Source organism: Ischnura elegans, chromosome 6 (genome assembly GCF_921293095.1).
Source record: "Ischnura elegans chromosome 6, ioIscEleg1.1, whole genome shotgun sequence".
In the NCBI taxonomy this organism is placed as follows: Eukaryota; Metazoa; Arthropoda; class Insecta; order Odonata; family Coenagrionidae; genus Ischnura; species Ischnura elegans.
The window spans coordinates 18,214,088-18,234,707 of NC_060251.1; the positions used below are offsets into that span (position 1 = coordinate 18,214,088).

The 20,620-nt window shown below is 32.6% G+C and overlaps 1 protein-coding gene across 1 annotated transcript; it reads right to left on the bottom strand.

Moving 5' to 3' along the window:
- Nucleotides 1-4,405: 4,405 nt before the first annotated feature.
- LOC124160504 (neuralized-like protein 4) lies at nucleotides 4,406-11,691 on the bottom strand. Its single transcript, XM_046536360.1, has 4 exons — nucleotides 11,537-11,691; nucleotides 8,484-8,654; nucleotides 5,666-5,756; nucleotides 4,406-5,023 (listed from the first exon to the last, which is right to left on the bottom strand). The coding sequence occupies exons 1-4, from the start codon at nucleotides 11,689-11,691 to the stop codon at nucleotides 4,838-4,840; spliced, it is 603 nt and encodes a 200-aa protein (XP_046392316.1). The 3' UTR covers nucleotides 4,406-4,837.
- Nucleotides 11,692-20,620: the final 8,929 nt, after the last annotated feature.

The following is a 20,620-nucleotide window of genomic DNA, read 5'->3' on the forward strand; positions in this document are numbered from 1 at the left end:
GATTACAATCACTGAGGAGCATAGATTAGCGTAACTCATACCCGTAAATGGTATCAAAAGCTAAATACAGCGTGAGAGGTGCTTTTTGGTAGCTAAGGTAGTTAAAATTCCATTTTATATCCAATAATTGTGCCCTCATGATCTACTCAGTTAGAGCTATTTAGATAACATGACTAGGACAATCTGTTTGAACAATAGATATCATTAATAAATATTCCTGATAACATTCCACGTTACTCATGTTCATTGAGTGTATGTAATTAGCTATTTGTCGAATATTCCGAGTTAGGAAATAAAATTTAAAGGTCATAATAATACATAGGCAAGGGCCATCACTACATGCATTATTATCGACTTTATGGTCGCCATATTAACTTCAAATGCTATTTATAGTTAAGAAGAGCATTTTAAGAAATGAAATTGGGTAAACATGCAGAAATAAGGTCGTTAAAATTCCATTTTATATCCAATAATTGTGACCTCATGATCTACTCAGAGCTATTTAGATAACATGACTAGGACAATCTGTTTGAACAATAAATATCATTAATAAATATTCCTGATAACATTCCACGTTACTCATGTTCATTGAGTGCATGTAATTAGCTATCTTTCGAATATTCCGAGTTAGGAAATAAAATTTAAAGGTCATAATAATGCATAGGCAAGGGCCATCACTACATGCATTATTATCGACTTTATGGTCGCCATATTAACTTCAAATGCTATTTATAGTTAAGAAGAGCATTTTAAGAAATGAAATTGGGTAAACATGCAGAAAACAACGTATGTCTTGTGCGTTTAGTTCGAAATCATAAGATGACATGCTCACAGGCTGATTTTTAGGAGCCGACGCTTTTTGCCTTTCATTTGTTTTCGCAACGCAGAGCTGTGAAGGCACCCTAAGTGGTGCGGGCCGTACCTCAGCGGTGCCGCGGTGCGGGGTGGCGCCCAGGGGAGGATTGTATTACGACGGACGATATCTCCTAAACGCTTAGAAATAGGCCAAAGCAAACAGAAAATTAGTCCAAAGGGACGTTACTTTTACGTTTTACATAGAAATAGCACTTTTTTGACCCCAAAAAACTCAATTGAGGGTCGTTAGTACTTAGGGCCCTTGGGGCACCGGTTGCCGTTATTTTAAAGTAACCAAATTTCAACACGTGAATATAGACCTCATTTGGATCATTTTGAGACCAGGAAAACATAACTTTTCGCAATTCTGAAAAATATGGGCCGGCCTAATGTATATATTTGAGTGCAGCAAGAGCAATCTCACATGGTCGCTAAGTGTTCGTCAAGGTCACGATAGAATATTCGGGTAATACGAAAGAGGACTTGATGAAGCAGTTTACCTGACTGAAATATTTTCCATATTATTGGTGCATTGATATTTCGTAAAAACGAATAATGATATCTGCTGAAAGCAAAAAGAGAATTTTCTCCATTAAAAATTTTATAACGACAGCAGTGTTTAATTAAGTTAATATGTGTTAAAGTGGTTTTAAAAAATTGTTACTGCCATACCATGTAACTGAAAGAACATTATTGCAGAGAGGTTCGAAACACTGGCTTTGGATTACTGCAATAATAAATCTTCTCCTTAACCACTAGTCCATTTCACTCGTTGACTCCGAAAGGGATTCATTACGAGCTTTGTCAGGAAAGGGAATGAACCAGTCTTCTAGCGTCACTAAATCAAACTGAATTTTAACACTCAGTGGCATTAATTGCTGTGATATTGTGGCGGATATTTCATTTGTATGTTTTGTTCGCTATCGCTGATCGAAAAGCTTCAGCGTTGATTGTAAGACTATACTTCGATCGATCGGCCAACTTATGAGAGGAAGTAAAGTGACATTCTGGACGTAGATTTATTATCTAGCATGACCTGCACAATTTATAAGGTTTTAAACACTGCACATATCCCACATACATTTCCCTTTAATGATGTTGTTCTAAAAATATTGCGGGAAGTGTTGTTCCAATTTTCCCTCCCACTGGTGCAATATAAAACACCAAAACTCGATTTCAAAACTGCGATGAAAGTAGCACCGCTCCTTTTTTTTGCTATATGTACTTTTGAATCCGACTGTACTTTGGTATGGAAAACAAGGTATCCTTAAGAACCTAGACCCGCACTACATATGTATCCTGGCTGTTGCGACACCCGTAATACGATTTACTTGATCCACTTGTTAGCTAAAAAGGCCTATTAAATCGAGGGGGAATATAAGTCACGGTTACAAATGAACACATAAAGTACCAATTATATGGATTCAATTGGGAAGAAAATTGCCAGTTTTCCCCAGTATATGGAAGTGATACATGGTGCTCTATACAGGCAGGCGATATAATTTGCAAGGTCGCTCATTTATAAGTAAACGTCCCATGATACTTAATGTAAGGGATTCAACCAAAATAATTTCCATGAATACAACGATTGTTGAGCTTTTAATTCATAAATTTTTATTTTAAATAAAATAAACGTAAAATTGTCATTTTATTAAATATTATAAGTACATACCTGCTAAAACTGCTATTCATCTGAAATGTGACCATGGGAACGGCTGTTCTAAATATGTTTTCCCTCAAAACAGCATCTTTTAATCGGAATTTGCACATGAAGAGATAAAGACTTGGAATATTGACCCCCTAAACGTCATTCGTGGCAAATTACCAGTAAGCCAAACAGATCAATTGATCATTATGTTTTAAGAAGCTTTCACAATTAAATGGTATTTGCTGCTATTGCAAGCAACTTCTCTAGGAAAAGCTTAAGGCCCTCGAATTTTCACCTCAAAAAGCTCTAGAAGCTGGAAATGGATTGAAAAAAGGAATGATAGAAATGCGTTCCATTGAGATAGGCAAATTTATATCTACATTTACAAACTACCTCTGTACTTAAATTCTGTACTTAAGTAACTTGATGTTTATTACTTATGACTTATGTACTAAGTATTTGCTGATACTTGCCTTCTACATGGGCCAAAAACTTGGACAGTTTCCCTGTAGACTTTTTCACAAACGAAAGATCAAGCTCTTGTCTCCAATCCCAGAAAATTCTTCTTACATCTCCCAGTGCAGTGCTTTTTCTAAGGTTATATCTCATTCATTTCTCTTCCCTTTTCCAGCCCCTCCCTCCACCGCACTTCAATGGTATGGTGTCTGGAGTTGGCCACCAACAGTTGAGGTCTCTTGCACCATAAGAAAGGGAAATTATGGAAGGGTGGAGAGAAATCCAGAATCTGCATTGGCCTGCTTTCAACATATGGCTTAACATCCACTCTGATGGATGGAATTCTGTATTTGTAGTGTTATCCACTAAGAAATTATCAGGGTTCTTGGAGTATCCAAAATATCTCTACCATGTCTGGGATTTGAACCCCAATCCACAGGGCAGGTAGCCAAAATCCTTACCACTGTCCAAGGCAATGGTGGATCTGTGGGGAGGGTGAACTAAGGGGACAATAGGGTCCCCCAATTGGGTCTGAACACACACTAGATAAAATCAAAATTTTTGAAGGTTTCCACTTTGTACAAAAGTATTTAGTCATATTTTCTGATATATTTACATACTTTAACAAATTGTTTTGCAATTCATCCCTACATGCACGGTCTATTTTACACACCTTTGGTATGTTACAATCCAGAGGTAGACCCAGAGCAGTGGCGTAGCGAGAGGGGAGTTAAGGGGGTCCGGACATCTCCCGAAATATAAAAGCACACTTACTTTGCATCACAAAAGAAAACCAAATATTGAAAAATCATGAATCAACAAAAGAAGTCTCAGAAAAATTAAGTTTTTTTGATTATGAAAAGTAGTAAAATTAGTTTAAAACCCTCAACTTAGTCCCCTTTTTTTCAAAAAATTTCCCCCTGGTTTTGGACCCCCCAAACAAAATTCCTGGCTATGCTACTGATCCAGAGAGGCTGACAGGGGGGCTGGAGATCCCCCAACCTTGGTTATCCAATTTACACTAGACAATGGTATTTTGTGCCAACTCCCCACTTAGCCCCCCTCTTGTCCCGATCCTGGATCCACAACTGGTTCCAGGTACCACAATTTCCTAGTCCATGCAAAAATATTTATGGTCACCCAATGCAGTATACACTAAGGAAGGAACATGTTTAAATGAGAAGATACAACAACTTAATGCAGATGCTAACAGGTTGAATGAAAGCACTCAAAATGGGTGAATTGAAAATAATGCTTTGACTTTAGTCATCATTACCAGTAACATGTAAAATAGGTATGAGGAAAATGAAAGGGTTGGCTATATTGTTAAAAATCGTTTTGAAAATATGTATTCCTATAAACCAATATTATTTTTTTTTTTACATTCTGTAAAACAATCAGTAAATAATTTCTTTAATTTTAAGGCATTTGAAATAAGACAATTCATGCTTTTATATCTTTATTATTTCCAGAGATATGACATGCCTAGAGGCTTATATAAAATTCCAAGGTTTAAACTCTGGAATATATTTTTAACCATGCAGAGGTTTTTGTTTTCCAATCAAGTTAAGACGACTTACCTTTGACCCTAGTTTAAGGAAAAATATACTTGGTGTACATTGCAGCTCGTAAATTTTTTAATGCATGATAACAATTCAATTCATCTACTTAATAAAAAAACTCAATTGCGATTCATTTTTTTGGCTCTGGCCACAAGTCTTCTATAAGGTAACATAAAAGTATTTAGTCAAGAAGAATTGTGAACTCAATTACTCAGGGAAATTTTTTTAAAGATAGGTATTTAATTTTTTCACTGAGTGTCCTGTTCAGGATTCATTAATTATGGTGGTACAAAATCACATTGCTTCATATTCTCTTTCATGTAGTGGGTAAGAGCTTAGCATGCTTTTCTATGATTGATACTTGGACAGTTTTCCCCCTTAGCTCAACCACACCATGGACTCCAGCTGGGATTCCTTTGCTTCCTGGTCCCATGTCATTTACATTTATGAAGATGTGCAAAACACCTGGGTCCTTGATCATAATTCCAATTTGATCACCTCGCTGCAATTTTGAGAGATGATTTGAGAGTGCACTTATAATATAAAAAAATGAATCAAGAAAAATAAATCAAATAAGCAAAAAGCAATTCATCCGTAGCTGAAGAAGAAAGGGTGTGCATACTTCGAGAAATAGCTTAAAATATTTTGCGAGGTCAACATGATAACTCATTCTATTGAAGAATATTTATTAAAATAGTAAATTTTTGTTATAAATTGTACCCATGAATTGATTTCATAATAGTGAAAGGGATTCTGGCCCCCTAAGAGGAATCCAACCCCCTTTATCCAGTCATATTTTGTCTTTTTTGGCAATAGCATACAAACTATAATGTTCTCATTTAAGATTTACCCAATCATCTTGAAAATCTTAGGATGAGTAAAGTAAATTTTTTCGCCATTTGCCTGAATCTCAGTTACAAATGGCTTTCTCAATTTTGCTCACAAAACTCTGTAGAAAAATTTAGTCCGGAAACATGAACATGGTAACGACCGACTTACACTGATAGTTTTGTCAACTCCACTGAAGTGTAAGTTTCAAGAAAATTATTGCTGGTTAAAGTGACATTTTCATTCAGAAGATGAATGAAGTATCCAAGTGGCAATGAATACCCACTTTTGATGAACTAATAAAATTGCATCTTACCTGCAATTCATCAATGTTGCGCCCAATGTCTTTGATGATCAGAGTACTATTATGGAATTGGCGTCGATCATAGTACATCCAAGTTCCCGCCCTAGAAAGAATATAAATTCAGGTGGTGTGATAAATTAATTTTCCATTTATTGTAATGCATTTAACATGCTTTAACCCAGAGAAAATATGGTGACAGCATGAAATTATTATTATAAAAGTTTCCTCTGTAGAAATGTGCGTTAGTTCATCTTCAAATCATCTGAACAACCCATATCACCAGAATAAAATGAAAATTCCATTTTCCAGCATTTTTTGCAATATTATACCTAACTTTGGGTGACTTTGTGGTCATTTGAAAAGGTTTTGTCTGTTCCCTTCAACTGAAGGGGGCTCAAATTGGATCAAAAATTAGTCAGTATAAGCTATTAAAAGTCCTCTGTTGTCGATTTTATGATTTTACGTAATTGTAATGCTTCTTCTTACGTGGATAAATGCTTCAATCATTAGCCTGTGCTTTAATGGGCCATTAGGCTTCGTGAAACATTAATTTAAATCCATATGCTATAAAATCCAAATGAGCAGCGAGGAGTTAAGGCTGGGGGGGGGGGGGATTTAGTTCAACTAATACTGGTGTGTGAGAGTATGGAATACCCACCAGGATAAGCGATAGGTGCGAGATTAATAAATTGTGGAATTTTAAGATAAATGGTTCAAAATGGTCAGTTTTTCGGCTTTCTGAGAGATATTTTTTTAACCCTTACACTATTCTATTAGTTATATCAAGCCATTTAAGTAAAATGGATTAAACTTTTAAATTTTCTGAGCTCTGGGAGGGTTTTTTTCTTGTAAATTGAAGGGGGAGTTCCATTAAGGGACGGGAGTTTGCTAACATGCTTCTTCAATACTTAATGGAAAATTGCTTTAATTGGTGGAATACTGTAATAAAAATAATATCTATGAAGAGGGAATAGTGTTACCAGTACATATTATGGTCATATTAACTTGTGCAATGTAAATTAATATTATATCATTCATGTTCTCTAATCATATTTTACATGCAAAATGTAAGCTATCAATGTAATCCAGTGCTTTTAATAAAGAGGAATTAGGATACCTATGTCTGGACCAATCCAATGTTAACAGCTACTGTTTTGTTAAATATACTTTGTATATTCATTGAAATTAGACAAAAGGATATTTGTCATCGTGTTTCCATTTGCACTACCATTGGTTTATTTATAAAGTAACTGAGTCATGATTATGAAGTGGAGAATATGATACTATGTTTATAAGATTAAATCAATATAAGATATTTGTACTGCCATCGGTTTATGTATCTAGCAATTAAGTGATGATTATGAAGTGGGGTATGCTAAATGTTTATAAGATTAAATCACTTATATATGCTTTCACTTTTAAGCACGCATCAGCTATGTGATCACTTAATCAATTATTTTGACTCATTTAATTTTCAACCTCTTAAATAGTGATGCAAGAGTATTGATTTACTTTAATTAATGTCAATTATAGTATCTTATTAACCTTTTCCCTACTGTACACGTATATATACGTGTGGACGTTTCCTGACCGGGGAGACGACGGGCGTATTTATGCGTGTGAGAATTACCCGGCCAGGATATCGAAAGCCATATATATATGTTTTCTAGCTCCCCCCCTTTTAGGACGGTCGTGGGTTTACGACATCTTTGTCTCGGGATCCAACGCTTCGGGGTTTAGGATTAACCCTAGGAATCCGGGAGCAGGTACCCGGACCCTTCGTCTTTTAGAACCCCTCTCAGCGGTACGGGACAGCGGTCATTCAATTGTTTATACAGTCAATTTTCAAAATAAATATTCGTTCATTTCTCAAGAAATATACACTAAAAATTGAATTATTTGTCTTTTGAGCAGCGTTTACAATTTTTAAACGAAATTCTACGACAAATATAAACTTATATCTCAAGTCATGTATAAACATCAACATGGAAATTGTTGCTGCGTTAAATGCTTTAATAATGGCCTTAGAACTTCGTTTAAAATTTGACAATGCTCAGATAAAAATGAGGAATTCAATACAAAGTCTGTAATTTACGTGCAAGCAACAATTATCCATTTGCTAAATGCATATATTTGTAATAGCGAATCTGAATTTGTAAAAAAACTGAGAGACTGGTTGTTTAGTCATAAAAATATTGAATTTTTATTTGAGGCAATTAAATAATCTGTTCGTTTAATTGCTTAAACTTATTTTGTTACAAAATTCATTATAATTTCATTTCATGTTAATTTTCCTATTAGTGTATTCTAGTCATATTTTGTATGTTTTCAAGATTGTATACATGCACATGGACAAATGTTTCTATGAAGGACTCATAGAAGAGCCACTTTTGTTTAAAGGTTATTATAAAATGTACTGCCGAGCATTGCCTTATTTGTATGTAATGGCAACCCCTAATCAAGACTTATCTTAATCTACTATCTAATTACTAAAAGGCTATCTAATCTCACTGTTAATGTATGCATATGTTGTGATATTTTGGGGCAGTGAAGTAAATACCTTTATCTTTATATAAGCAATACATAAGTTGACCGCGAACCAATGCCGCAGGTATGGTCGTAAACCTGGTAAGGAGGGAGCACAACTACTCTCGAAGTCCAAGATAATGCGAAGTCCCAGCGTGGAGGGGTCGAAAAAGGTTCAGCGAAACCCTTCTTAACGAATGCCCTCCAAAAATGCTCCGTACCACGAGAAAGAAGAGTCTCTTGGGGCTCAGTACAGCAGTCATGCTAAGACGAAAACTCCGCCGTCTCGAAAGGGTTAACTTACTTCAATGTATTCATATGGTCTGGAATTGCTAATTCATTGGGATTATTGGTAGTGATCCCAATTCCAAGTCCATAAGGAAATTTTGATGTTGGTCTTTCAATTTGCACTTCGAATAATTGGTTCCACTTCAGGTGTTCCTTGGTAAAGACAACTCCATTATTTTCTCCATCACTGTAAAACCACATAACCAATAAAATGTTAGAAAAAGTAAATAAATACTACGAAAAATTCAACAGTAAAATGATTGCTAGGATAATTGACTTCAATTTCAACCAGGCCTTCATTACTCCCTAGTTATAAGTATGAGGCATCGGAATAGTTTGATTCCAAAATATAGTATGCACAAGGTTCTTTTTTGTCTCAAACTTTCAACAGTAAGGATAGAATTTTTTGAATCAGCTGATGTGAATAGCAATTGGAATTACAGAAGTAAGTCAGAGTAGTGATATGGTTCTTGTTCCTATACATGGGTCACTCCTTCTCAATTCAACGAACATTTGACCCTTGCAGTCTCATGTTTTGATCAACATTTCTGAATAGGTGTATATTCACCTCAAATAGAAGACCCGACAGCCATTTTACATAAAGAGAGATAATTTTTTAGATTAAGAATTATTATTGAAACAGTTGACCGGGTACAACTTTTTTGAAAGAGTCATATCTCCTCAATAAAGAATAGATAAAGCAATGTGCAAGTAACTGACAAATTAAAAAATGGAACAAGGAAATATGAAAGTGAGATACGATCCAAAATACCTATATATCCAAAATAGGTACCAATATATTGCATTGATGCACAATTTATATGAATTCTATAGCTGTGATTTATGGGAATTTCAATTTTGTTTACATTTTTGTAAGAAAAACATGACACGCGTTAATCATATTATTCCTCTTCTTTCTTTTCACAAAATTGATGTAATCCCATGATTTATGGCTCATGACTTATAATAAGGCATTGAATGATAGTAAAATTGATTTAATGCTATTTCTTATTCCTGATGACGATCTGTATGCTAGAAAAAAGTCATTTTCAATTCCTCAAAAATTATAACCCAAATTCAGCCAAAACATTTTTTTTATCAAACCAATACATACTATCTGTCTAACTACTCCAGAAATGACACTTAATGGCAAGTAATGAATGGATTGTTTAAATGTATCATTTACATTTTCTCTCATGCAGTGTTCCATTAACCCTTTCGTGCCGGACCTTGGTTCAGGGAAATTCTTCCTCAATACGAGTCTCTTGAAAGATTTCTTTACTCCCTTGTACGAAGCGTTTTCGCGTCAACTGAAGGCAGTGGTTCCCTCCCTAACCATTTTTGGACCCAACTCAGAGGGCGCCGATCCCTTTCCTCGGCCTCTGTCCCAGACCCTGGAAGGATTATGAGCCCCTTCCTAGCCCGAGTTCGCGGTCAACTGGCTAAAATATTAATGCAAAATATATGAAAATATTTGTTCCTCGCACCGATTTTTTTACATTCAAAATGAATTTTGTGTTTTTTTCTGAGCGTGCAGAAATTTTAAACGAAGTTCTAGCGTTGATTTTGACGGATTTAATGTATTTACTAGTTGTTCTATAACGCCGTTGAGATTAACGTTACAATTTTGTTTGAAATTTCCATGTGGTCAGCAAAAAAAGATGAATTCATTTCTAGCTTTGAATTTCAAAAGTAAGCAACAAATATTTTTTTGGAAAACACACTGCAAATAACAGTAGTTGACCGCGTGGAGAGGATAAGAAAGGGTCAAACTGAGCGGCCGAAGATGGGACTGGGCTCGCGCTAAGGGGGATCGTGAGGGGCGACCGCGTTCGTGGGTCTATTGTGTCCGCGACGGTCACTTTTTTTGACCTGTGCCGCACAGGCGCGGCATTCGTTGGTTAGGGTAAGCACATTCAGGACGCACTGGTGTGGCATTCGTTGTTTAAGGAAGAAAATCCTCGCCACACAGGTGAGGCATTCGGCGCGAAAGGGTTAAGCAATCATAAATTCATATGGTAGGCAAGAATACATGCCCATAAATGTGTTTCTTGCTCGAAGCAGTCATAATATGACATATATAGCTTCAATGGTAAACTATCAATGATGCCAATATCTGGTTGTCTTGATGAAATTAATTTTAGAACAAAAGTTAAGATTTAAGTTGACATTTATTCATGCCATAATGGTTGATTGGGTCACGCAAATGTGAATTATCATTGAAGCATTTTTTAATTCTGCCAGAAAGGGATAAAGGGATACCGGAAAAAAATCTCATTTTCATTCTGCATGTTATGCAGTCAGGGCCGGATTTACCCAAAGTTATACTACAGGCACCTCTCCATTGAGCACCCCTCCTCACTTGAGCTCCACCCCCTCCCTGATTTTTATGATAAAGCATAGCCACTCGCATGAGTTAACAGAAGGTAACTTGTGCTGCAATGCCCCTAGGCACGTGTCTATTTTGCCTTACGGTAAATCCAGCCCTGTATGCAAAACACCTTAAAATTTTCCACCTAAGGAAATCTTACTTTTTTAATTTTTATTTAAAATAACCCATATTTTATAGACATTTTGAACAGGAATTTATCATGCATATGAAAAAGCATTATTTTACATTCTGCCTAGCTGTTGCATGATAACTCTCTTTGAAATTATTGTAATTGCATGTTTTTCACTACACTAGAGCACAGCAACCCTAACTATCAGCAGTTTTTGATTTGAGGTTGAATGGCTCAAGTTTTAACTGCACAAGAAATGAAATGGACAGTAAAGCAAATTTTGGGCAAAAGTAGCGATTGATGTACCGGTATTATATTTATCCCATGGAAGTACAGGAATCTTAATGATGAAAATATTTGATATTACCTAATGCAGTCCAAGTCATGAAGTAATGTATTCACACCCCACTTCAGATTTCTTGTTTTTTCCATTTATACTCCTCATTATTGGACATTATATGAGACTTGAGTTGTTTAAATACAATTGGTAATTTTACTGACGGAATGATATGGATATGTTTATGAATTTAAAACTACCCTGAAATTTCCAAGCTTGGACGGTACTCACTTCGGTCTGAATGCTGTCCTGTAATTATTGACAAAAAAGGTATTTTTTCCACCCATCTCATGGAAGCGCAGTTTCTCTATGGAACGACCATCGATTGCAACGGCTGGATCTTCAGTTGGATTTTCTGTAACAGATGAAAATGATTTACCATTCATTTCCATATGTCTTGAGGAATGCAATTATTTTGTAAAGGGTGCTCGTATAATTAAAATGTCCTTCAACCACTAGAAATGAATGGTGTTTACCAATGCTTCTGAAATTTATTCTAATTGAGCAAGCATAAGCAGCAATAGATTTTTTTTATTATGACATAAGCGTTCATAGCTCCTTGTTTCAAAGCTATTGTTACTTAAGTTGCTAAATGGACTGTGAAATCCAAAATTGAGGTACATATCTGAATTCTAAAAGCATTTTTTTACACCAGTTCATCAATATGTTGCCAACAAGATTACTAATTTTCAACGGGCCTAATGAAAGTAATTTAGTTAATTGTGAATGTTATTCTTGGATGGAAAGTTTTTAAATTATGAGTGATTTTGCACCTGCTAATTTTTGTAAACTACGAAGACCAGATTGGCAGCAATCTGCACTGACATAGGGGTGTGAAGAAAAGACATGTATAGCAACTTTTAAATTTTACACACTACTCCTACTAGGTCACACTAGGGTAGGGGGGCATGGGATTACCGTTGGTATACCAAAATTGGTCTATTTGTATGGTATGACCTTTAGTTAAATATAGTGGATATGGCAGAATTTTTAAAATAATATATAAAATTGCATTGGCGAAAGTCAGAAATTCAAATTTTCGAGAAAAAGTAGGAGTTAACAATTCTAACATATTTATAGCAAAAATTTCAGTGGCATCTAAAATATATGTTAATACTCCGTTACCATCTTTAGAGCCAGCTTAGCATATGCTAAGGTGATATTATGCGTCCTTGAAATGCAATGGCATTGCACTTGAGCAATCTGCCTCTTTTCAACTCACCTTGAGTGTGAATATCTATAGTCGAGCATCGTTGCATATTTTTATTGCTTTTTAGTAATTGCCGCATTGCTTTTTCCTTTAGTTAAGTGCCGCATTCTATGTAGTTGTGTAGTGGGGGGTAGGGTCGGGGGGGTCCAGACCCCCCAGTACATATAATTAAAATATTACTTTGCTTATGAAAGGGAACAAAATATTGAAAAATCATGAATTGGCAAAATATTTCTCTTAAAAGTGTAGTTTTTCGATTGTGAAAAATATTATAATTACAGTTGAGGAACTCAATTCCGGAAAGCTTGGGACCAAAGGGTTTTTTGAATGCCAGGTTTTTCTGGATTTTTGGTCTTATCTACACAAATGCTTCTATATTTTTTAATTAATTAATTTATAAATAAATTCAGGCATCTCCATATTTTAGATCCCTATGTGTCCCTGCCTAGGCTGTTAGCATATGTTCATAGCATGTTAACTTCCTATTCGTCCCAGATCAAGGCTCAGAGAGTGATGCCACAAGGTGGCAAGCAGTGGTGTCATGGTGCCAGAACGCCATTCTGGAAGTGATTAAGAAAAGATGTAATAGTAAAATAACACTTTTATAAATTTTGGTGCCTAAAAATTTCTAATATATACATTTGTAATCAAAACAAAAAATTGTGTAAAAATGTAAAGAATAACTTGAAATGAAAAAACACTCAGAGTAATATATCACTTAAGTAAAAAAAAGTTAAGGAGAGAGCGTTCCGGCACTGCTAATTTTGCCATGACACCACTGGTGGCAAGTCAAAACACTACGCGGAGGAATTTTCAAATATTCATGATTTCTGGTTTTCTGGGTCTCTGGATTCCAGATTCGAGTTCCTCAACTGTTGTTTAAAACCCTCTACTTAGTACCCTGTTTTTCGAAAAATTTCCCCCTGCTTTTGGACCCCCACCTCTGAACAAATTCCTGGCTACCCCACTGGTTCTATGTGGTCACCAAGGCTGGTCGATGGCATCCTCACAGTTCAGGTTGTAGGTAAGAATTGAGCAGGGAAAAGGTGAATGAAATCAACATTTTAAGGAAACCGAAACTGCTCTTTATAAGTTTTTTTTAAATATTTGCTTGAAAAAATATTATTTCTTTAAAGACATTTGTGATTTTTGCTTCAGGTGGGGTAGCTGCTCCGGCCTGCCCCTTGCTGTGTATGCCCATGACGTGAAGTGTATGTTAAAGGTGTAAAAAAATAAGAATCAGATTACTTGAGCCAAAGTTTTTTTTACAATTCTAAAGTTCTAGTTGCTAGTTGCTTTGTTTACAACAAAATTAGAGTGAAAAGATTATTTAAAAATAAATAAAGATATGAGAAAATAAAAGAGAACACGACGCTGCCTTATAAGGGGTTTTTAGAAAAGGTTATTTTAGAGGTTTTTAAGATTTCAGTGCAGTTTCAAGGAACAACTTCACTAAATAGATAAAAGAACCATGATACACTGTTTAATTTTATAAGCTGTGAAATTCTCACATAATTTTTTCTCACAAAATTGCTTGTTTTTTGTTGACTTTTATCTAGTTTTTAAACCTTAATAACCCAATGTTGCTTCTAAGCAACATCAAAAATGTATAAATTTTCAGCCCTATTTGGGAAACTTGACATTATTTTGTGGTGTAAATTTTAACGATGAAATATTTAGCTACCATGATAAATTGATTTGATGGAAAATTTTCACGTTTTCAAAATGAAAAATCTTGAAGTTTGATTTCTCCCTGAAGTGGCTCTGTATTAGAAAGGGTTAAGCGAGAAAGTAACGTCGAAATCCATTTAAGGGCATTCAATTTCCTGAAATTTCCGGGGGAGGATACCCGAATTCCGCAGTAAAGAGGGCCCATCATAAGCTCAAGCCAAGGGCCACCCATTAACCTCAAACTGCCCCTGGTGGTCACTCGGAGATTTGTTTTTCTGGCTATGCTTCACTGCCCCGCGAGCACCTTTAACTCGATCTTCTAACGAGATAGCGTCTTGAAACGGAAGTTTGAATGTTCAGTGTCTTAAAACTCGAATAGGGAAGTTTCCTTGATCAAAGAAAACGAAAGGCATTGATTGCGATTCGTTAAAGAACATAAGTGTATTCAAAATATATAAATTATTTGGTTTTAGAAATACCGGTTTAGACGAATGGCAAGGGTCAATTTTATCCTCATTTGAAAAAGGCCAGATTGGCGCCCATGCGATGCCACTCCACGTGACGTCAAAGGGACCTAGTTTCTATACAAGTAGATAGGAGTTTTACATCGCCTGAGGTTACCAATGCATGCATGAGACAAAGAGCTCAGGGAAACATGTCTTAATAATCACCTATTAAAACTGGCTAAGGTCGGAAAGTTTTCTTCGTTTGATAAGGTATTAGATAATAATCCTTATTAAGCCAACCGCTACCAGCTAAAACGGTACTCTGCTACCTGCTAGCATCCTGCTTCGTATCAGCGCTCAGAGCCTCGTCTCAAGGTCACCTCGCGGTATCGGGAACCAGAACGACGTCACACGGAGTTTTCCCGGCATTTATCCGTCACGTTTCCTTATTTCCTTTTTTCCTCTCTTACGTATTTCCTTTTTTCCTTTTTTCCTTCTTTCCTATTTTCGTTTTTTCCTTTTTTCCTTTTTTTTACCTTTTTTCTTCTTATCCTTAATTCCTTTTTTCGTTTTTTCCATATTTCCTTTATTCCTTATTTCATTTTTTTTTCTTTTTTTTTCCTTTTTTCTTTTTTTCATTTTTCCTTTTTTCCTTTTTTCCTTATTTACTTTTTTCCTTTTTACCTTATTTCTTTATTTCCTATTTTCATTTCTTCTGTATTTCCTTTTTTTCATTTTTTTTCCTTTTTTTTTGTTTTTCTTTTTCCGTATTTCCCTTTTTCCTTATTTACTTTTCTTCTCATTTCCTTATTTCGTTTTTCCTTTTTTCCTTTACATAGATTTTTCTTATTTCCTTTTTTCCTTTTTTCCGTTTTACCTTTTTTCCTTATTTCAGTTTTTCCTTTTTTCCTTATTCCCTTTTTCCTAATTTCCTTTTTTCGTTTTTTTCCTCATTTCCTTTTTTCCTTTTTCCATTTTTTCCTTATTTCCGTATCTCCTTGTTTCCTTTTTTCCTTATCTCCTTTTTTCCTTATTTCTTTTTTTCCTTATTTCCTTTATTCCTTTTTTCCTTATTTCCTATTATCGTTTTTTCCTTATTTCCTTTCTTCCTTTTTTTCTGATTTCCTTTTTCCCTTATTTTCATTTTTCCTTTTTTTCCTTTTTTCCATATTTTCTTATTTCCTTTTTACCTTATTTCTTTATTTCCTATTTTCATTTCTTCTGTATTTCTTTTTTCCTCTTTTTTCTTTTTTTTCTTTTTTTTCTTTTTTTTTAGTTTTCCTTCTTTCCTTATTTCCTTTTTTCCTTATTTACTTTTCTTCTCATTTCCTCATTTCATTTTTCCTTATTCCCTTCACATATTTTTTCCATATTTCCTTTTTTCCTTATTTCCTTTTTTTCCTTTTTTCCCTTTTTATCTTTTCCTTAATTCCTTTTTTCGTTTTTTCCTTATTTCCTTTTTTCCTAATTTCCTTTTTCCTTTTTTCTCCTTTTTTCTTATTTTTCATTTTTCCTTTTTTCCTAATTACCTTTTTCCTTTTTTTTCTTTTTTTTTCATTTTTCCTTTTTTCCTTATTTACTTTTTTCCTTTTTACCTTATTTCTTTATTTCCTATTTTTAATTCTTTTATATTTCCTTTTTTCCTTTTTTTTCTTTTTTCCTTTTTTTTAGTTTTCGTTTTTTCCTTTTTTCCATATTTCCGTTTTTCCTTTTTTCCTTTTTTCCTCATTTCCGTTTTTAATTTTTTCCTTATTTCCGTTTTTCCTTTTTTCCTTATTCCATTTTTCCCTTATTTCCTTTTTGTTTTTTCCAAATTTCCCTTTTTTCCTTTTTCATTTTTTGTCATAATTTAGGTCATTGATTTTCTCATTGTTATTTTTTATTGTTTTTGTCATTGTTATTGTTTTTGTCTTTGTTATTGTCTTTGTTTTTGTCCTTGTTATTGTCAATGTTTTTATCTTATTTTTTGTCTTTGTTTTTTTTTGTTTCAGTCTTTATTTTTGTCATTGTTTTTGTCAATGTTTTTGCATTTGTTTTTGTCAATGTTTTTGTCTTATTTTTTGTCTTTGTTTTTTTTGTTTCAGTCTTTGTTTTTGTCATTTTTTTTGTATTTCTTTTGTCACTGCTAAGGCCTTTTTTTCTGTCATTGTCTCAGTATTTGTTTCTTCCTTTGTTTCTGTCTTTGTTTCTTTCTTTTTTATTGTCTTTGTTATTTACTTAGTTATTGTCATTGTTTTTGTCATGGTTAATTTTATTGTTTTTGTCACTTTTTTTACTCCTTTTTCCATTGCTTTTTTTCATTGTTTTTGCCTTTGTTTTTTCACTTTTGGTCTTGATTTTGTCATTGTTTTTGTGTTTGTTATTGCCTATTTTTAAAGTTTAGTCTTTGTTATTCTTTTTGTTTTTGTCTTTTTTTTGTCCTTGTTTTTGTCATTACTTTTGGGATTGTTTTTGTCTTTGTTGTTGTCATTTTTTATTATTATTTTGTCTTTGTTTTAATCATTGTTTTATTCTTTGTTTTGTCATTGTTTTTAGCATGGTTTTAGTCTATATTTTTGTCTTTCTTTTTGTCAAAGTTTTTCTACATGTTTTGTCTTTTTTGTCATTATTATTGTCATTGTTTTTCTCATTTTTATTTTTTATTGTTTTTGTCTTTGTTTGTGTCTTTGTAATGGTCTTTATTATTGTCTTTTTTTATATTCTTTATTTTTGTTTTTGCTATTGTTTATGTCGTTGTATTTGTAAATGTTTATGTCTTTGTTATTGTCTTTGTAATTGTCGTTTTTATATTCTTTGTTTTTCTATTTGTCTTTGTATATGTCACTGTTTTTGTCTTTGTTTTTGTCAATGATTTTGTCATTGTTTTTGTCTTTGTTTATTTTAATTCAGTCTTTTTTTGTCATTGTTTTTGTATATGATTTTGTCTCTTTATTGTTTTTTGTCTTTGTTTTTCTCATTGTTTTTTCTGATTGTTTTTGTCTTTTTTTCTTCGTATTTGTCTTTTTTTTTACAGTTTTTGTACATGTTTTGCCTTTTTTCTTATAATTTTTGTCATTTTTTTCCTCATTTTTATTTTTATTGTTTTTGTCATTGTTTTTGTTTTTGCCTTTGTTTTGTGTTTGTTTTTGTCTTGGTTTTTGTCTTTGTTATTGGCTTCATTTTGTCTTTGTTTTTGTCTTTGTTATTGGCTTCATTTTGTTTTTTTTTTTGTCTTTGTTTTTGTCTTTGTGTGTCTTTGTTTTTGTCTTTGTTTTTGTCATTTTTTTGTAATTGTTTATGTCTTTGTTTTTATCTATGTTTTTTTATTTTTTTGTCTTTGTTTTTGTCATTGCTTTTTTTCTTTGTTTTGTCATTGTGTTAGCCATGGTTATTGCAATTCTTTTTGTCTATGTTTTAGTCTTTGTTTTGTAACAGTTTGTGTACATGCTTTTGGTTTTTTTGTCATTATTTTTCTCATTTTTATTTTTTTATTGTTTTTGTTATTGTTTTTGTCTTTGTCATTGTCTTTGTTATTGTCTTTTTTATACTCTCTGTTTTTGTTTTTGTCATTGTAAATGTCAATGTTTTTGTCTTTGTTTTTGTCAATATTTTTGTCATCGTTTTTGTATTTATTTATTTTGTTTCAGTCTTTGTTTTTGTCATTTTTTTGTCTACGTTTTTGTCTTTTTTACTGTCTTTTTTTGTATTTGTTTTTGTCATTGTTTATTTCTTTGTTTTGTCATTGTTTTTGCAATGGTTTTTGTCATTGTTTATGTCTTTGTTTTTGTCTTTGTTAATGTCACAGTTTTTGTAATTGCTTTTGTCTTTTTTGTCATTATTTTTGTTAATGTTTTTCTCATTGTTATTTTTTATTGTTTTTGTCGTTGTTATTGTTTTTTTTTTTGTTTGTGTCTTTGGATTGTCTTTATTAATGTCTTTTTTTATATTCTTTGATTTTGTTTTTGGTATTAGTTTTGCCTTTCCACTAGTAAATGTTCATGTCTTTGTTTTTGTCTTTGTTTTTGCCTTTGTTTTTGTCATAGATTTTGTCTTTGTTTTTGTCATTGTTATTGTAATTTTTTTGTCAATGTTTTTGTCTTTGTTTTTGTCTTTGTCTTTGTTTTCGTATTTGTTTTGTCTTTGTTTTTGTCTTTGGTTTTCTGTTTGTTTTTGTTTTTCTTCCTGCCATCCTTTTTGTCGTTGTTCTTTTCATGTTTTTAAATTTTTTCTTTGTTTTTGACTTTGATTTTGCCATTATTTGTGATTGTTTTTATCATTGTTTCAGCTTTTGTTTCTGTCTTTGTTGCAGTCTTTTTTTCAGTCTTTGTTTCTATCTTTGTTCTGTCCTTGTTTCTGTCTTATTTTTGTCTTTTCTGTCCTTGTTTTTGTTTTTGTATATGTCTTTGTTAATACTTAGTTTTTGTCTTTGTGTCAGTTTTTCTTTTTGTCTTTGTTTTTGTCTTTCTTTGTCCCAGCTTTTGTCAATTTATTAGTCATTGTTATTGTTTTTGTCTTTGTTATTGTCTTTTTTATATTCTTTGTTTTTGCTTTTGTTTTTGTTTTTGTCTTTGTTATTGTCTTTGTTATTTTTCTATGTTATTGTCATTGTTTTGTCATTTTTTGTTTGTTGTTTGTGTCAATCTTATTATCACTGTTTTTGTTATTGTATTACTAATTGTTTTTGTCTTTGTTTTTTTCTTTTATTTTTGTCTTTGTTTTTGTCATTTTTTTTGTAATTTTTTTGTTTGTTTTTGTCTTTGTTCCTTACATTGTTTTTGTCATTGTTTTTGTCTTTCTTATTGTCTTAGTTTATGTGTCCGTTTTTATCTTGGTTTTTGTCATTGTTTTTGTAATTGCTTATGTCGTTGTTTTTGTCTTTTTTTTATATTTTTTTGTCTTTGTTTTTGTCATATATTTTCTTTATTTTTTCATTGTTTGAGCACGGTTTTAGTCATCTTTATGTCTTTGTATTTGTCATAGTTTTTCAATTTGTTTTGTCTTTTTTGTCATTTTTTTTCCTTTTTTTTCCCAATTTATTTTTTATTGTTTTTGTCATTTTTGTTTTTGTCTTTGTTTTTGTCCATGTTATTGTCTTTGTAATTGTTTTTTTTATATTTTTTGTTTTTTTTTTGTTTGTGTTTTTGTTTTTGTTTTCGTATATGTCAATGCTTTTGTCTTTTTTATGTCAATGTTTTTGTCATTGTTTTTGTCTCTGTTTATTTTGTCAGTCTTTGTTTTTGTCATTGTTTTTGTCTAAGTTTTTGTCTTTTTTACTCTTTTATTGTCATTGTTTATGTTTTTTTTCCTTCGTGTATGTCTTTTTTGTCTTTGTTTTAGTCATTCTTTTGTTTTGTTTTCGTCATTGTTTTCGTAATTTTTTTGTGTATGTTTTTGTCTTTGTTCTAGTTTTTGTTTTTGCCTTTCTTTTGTCTTACTTTTTGTCTTGGTTTTTGTCTTTTTTTTGTCTTTGTTTTTGTAATTTTTTTACAAATTGTTTTTGTATTTGTTTTTGTCTTTGTTTTTGTCTTTGTTTTTGTCTTCGTTTTTGTCTTTGTTTTTGTCTTTGTTTTTTTTGTCTTTGTTTTTGTCTTTTTTTGTCATTGTTTTTTCTTTGTTTTATCATTATTTTTGAATTAGTTTTTGTTATTGTTTTTGTCTTTGTTTTTGTCTTTGTTATTTTCTTTGTTTTTTTTGTCTTTGTTTTTTTCTTTGTTTTTGTCATTGTATTTTCTTTGTTTTGTCATTGTTTTTTAATTAGTTTTTGTTATTGTTTTTGTCTTTGTTTTTGTCTTTGTTATTGTCACAGTTTTTGTACATGCTTTCCTCTTTTTTGTCATTATTTTTGTCAAGTTTTTCTCATTGTTATTTTTTATTGTTTTTGTCGTTGTTATTGTTTATGTCTTTGTTTGTGTCTTTGTCATTGTCTTTATTATATTCTTTGTTTTTTTTGCTATTGTTTTTGTCTTTTATTTGTAAATTTTTGTGTCTTTGTTTTTCTCTTTGTTTTTG

What these genes read in the sequence shown, in the direction of transcription:
- LOC124160504 (XM_046536360.1), bottom strand. Translation starts at nt 11,691, where the DNA reads ATGAATGGTAAATCATTTTCATCTGTTACAGAAAATCCAACTGAAGAT. An exon ending in AGGACAGCATTCAGACCGAA is followed by an intron (nt 8,655 to 11,536) that starts GTGAGTACCGTC and finishes GTGGTTTTACAG; the next exon opens with TGATGGAGAAAATAATGGAG. An exon ending in GACCATATGAATACATTGAA is followed by an intron (nt 5,757 to 8,483) that starts GTAAGTTAACCC and finishes TATTCTTTCTAG; the next exon opens with GGCGGGAACTTGGATGTACT.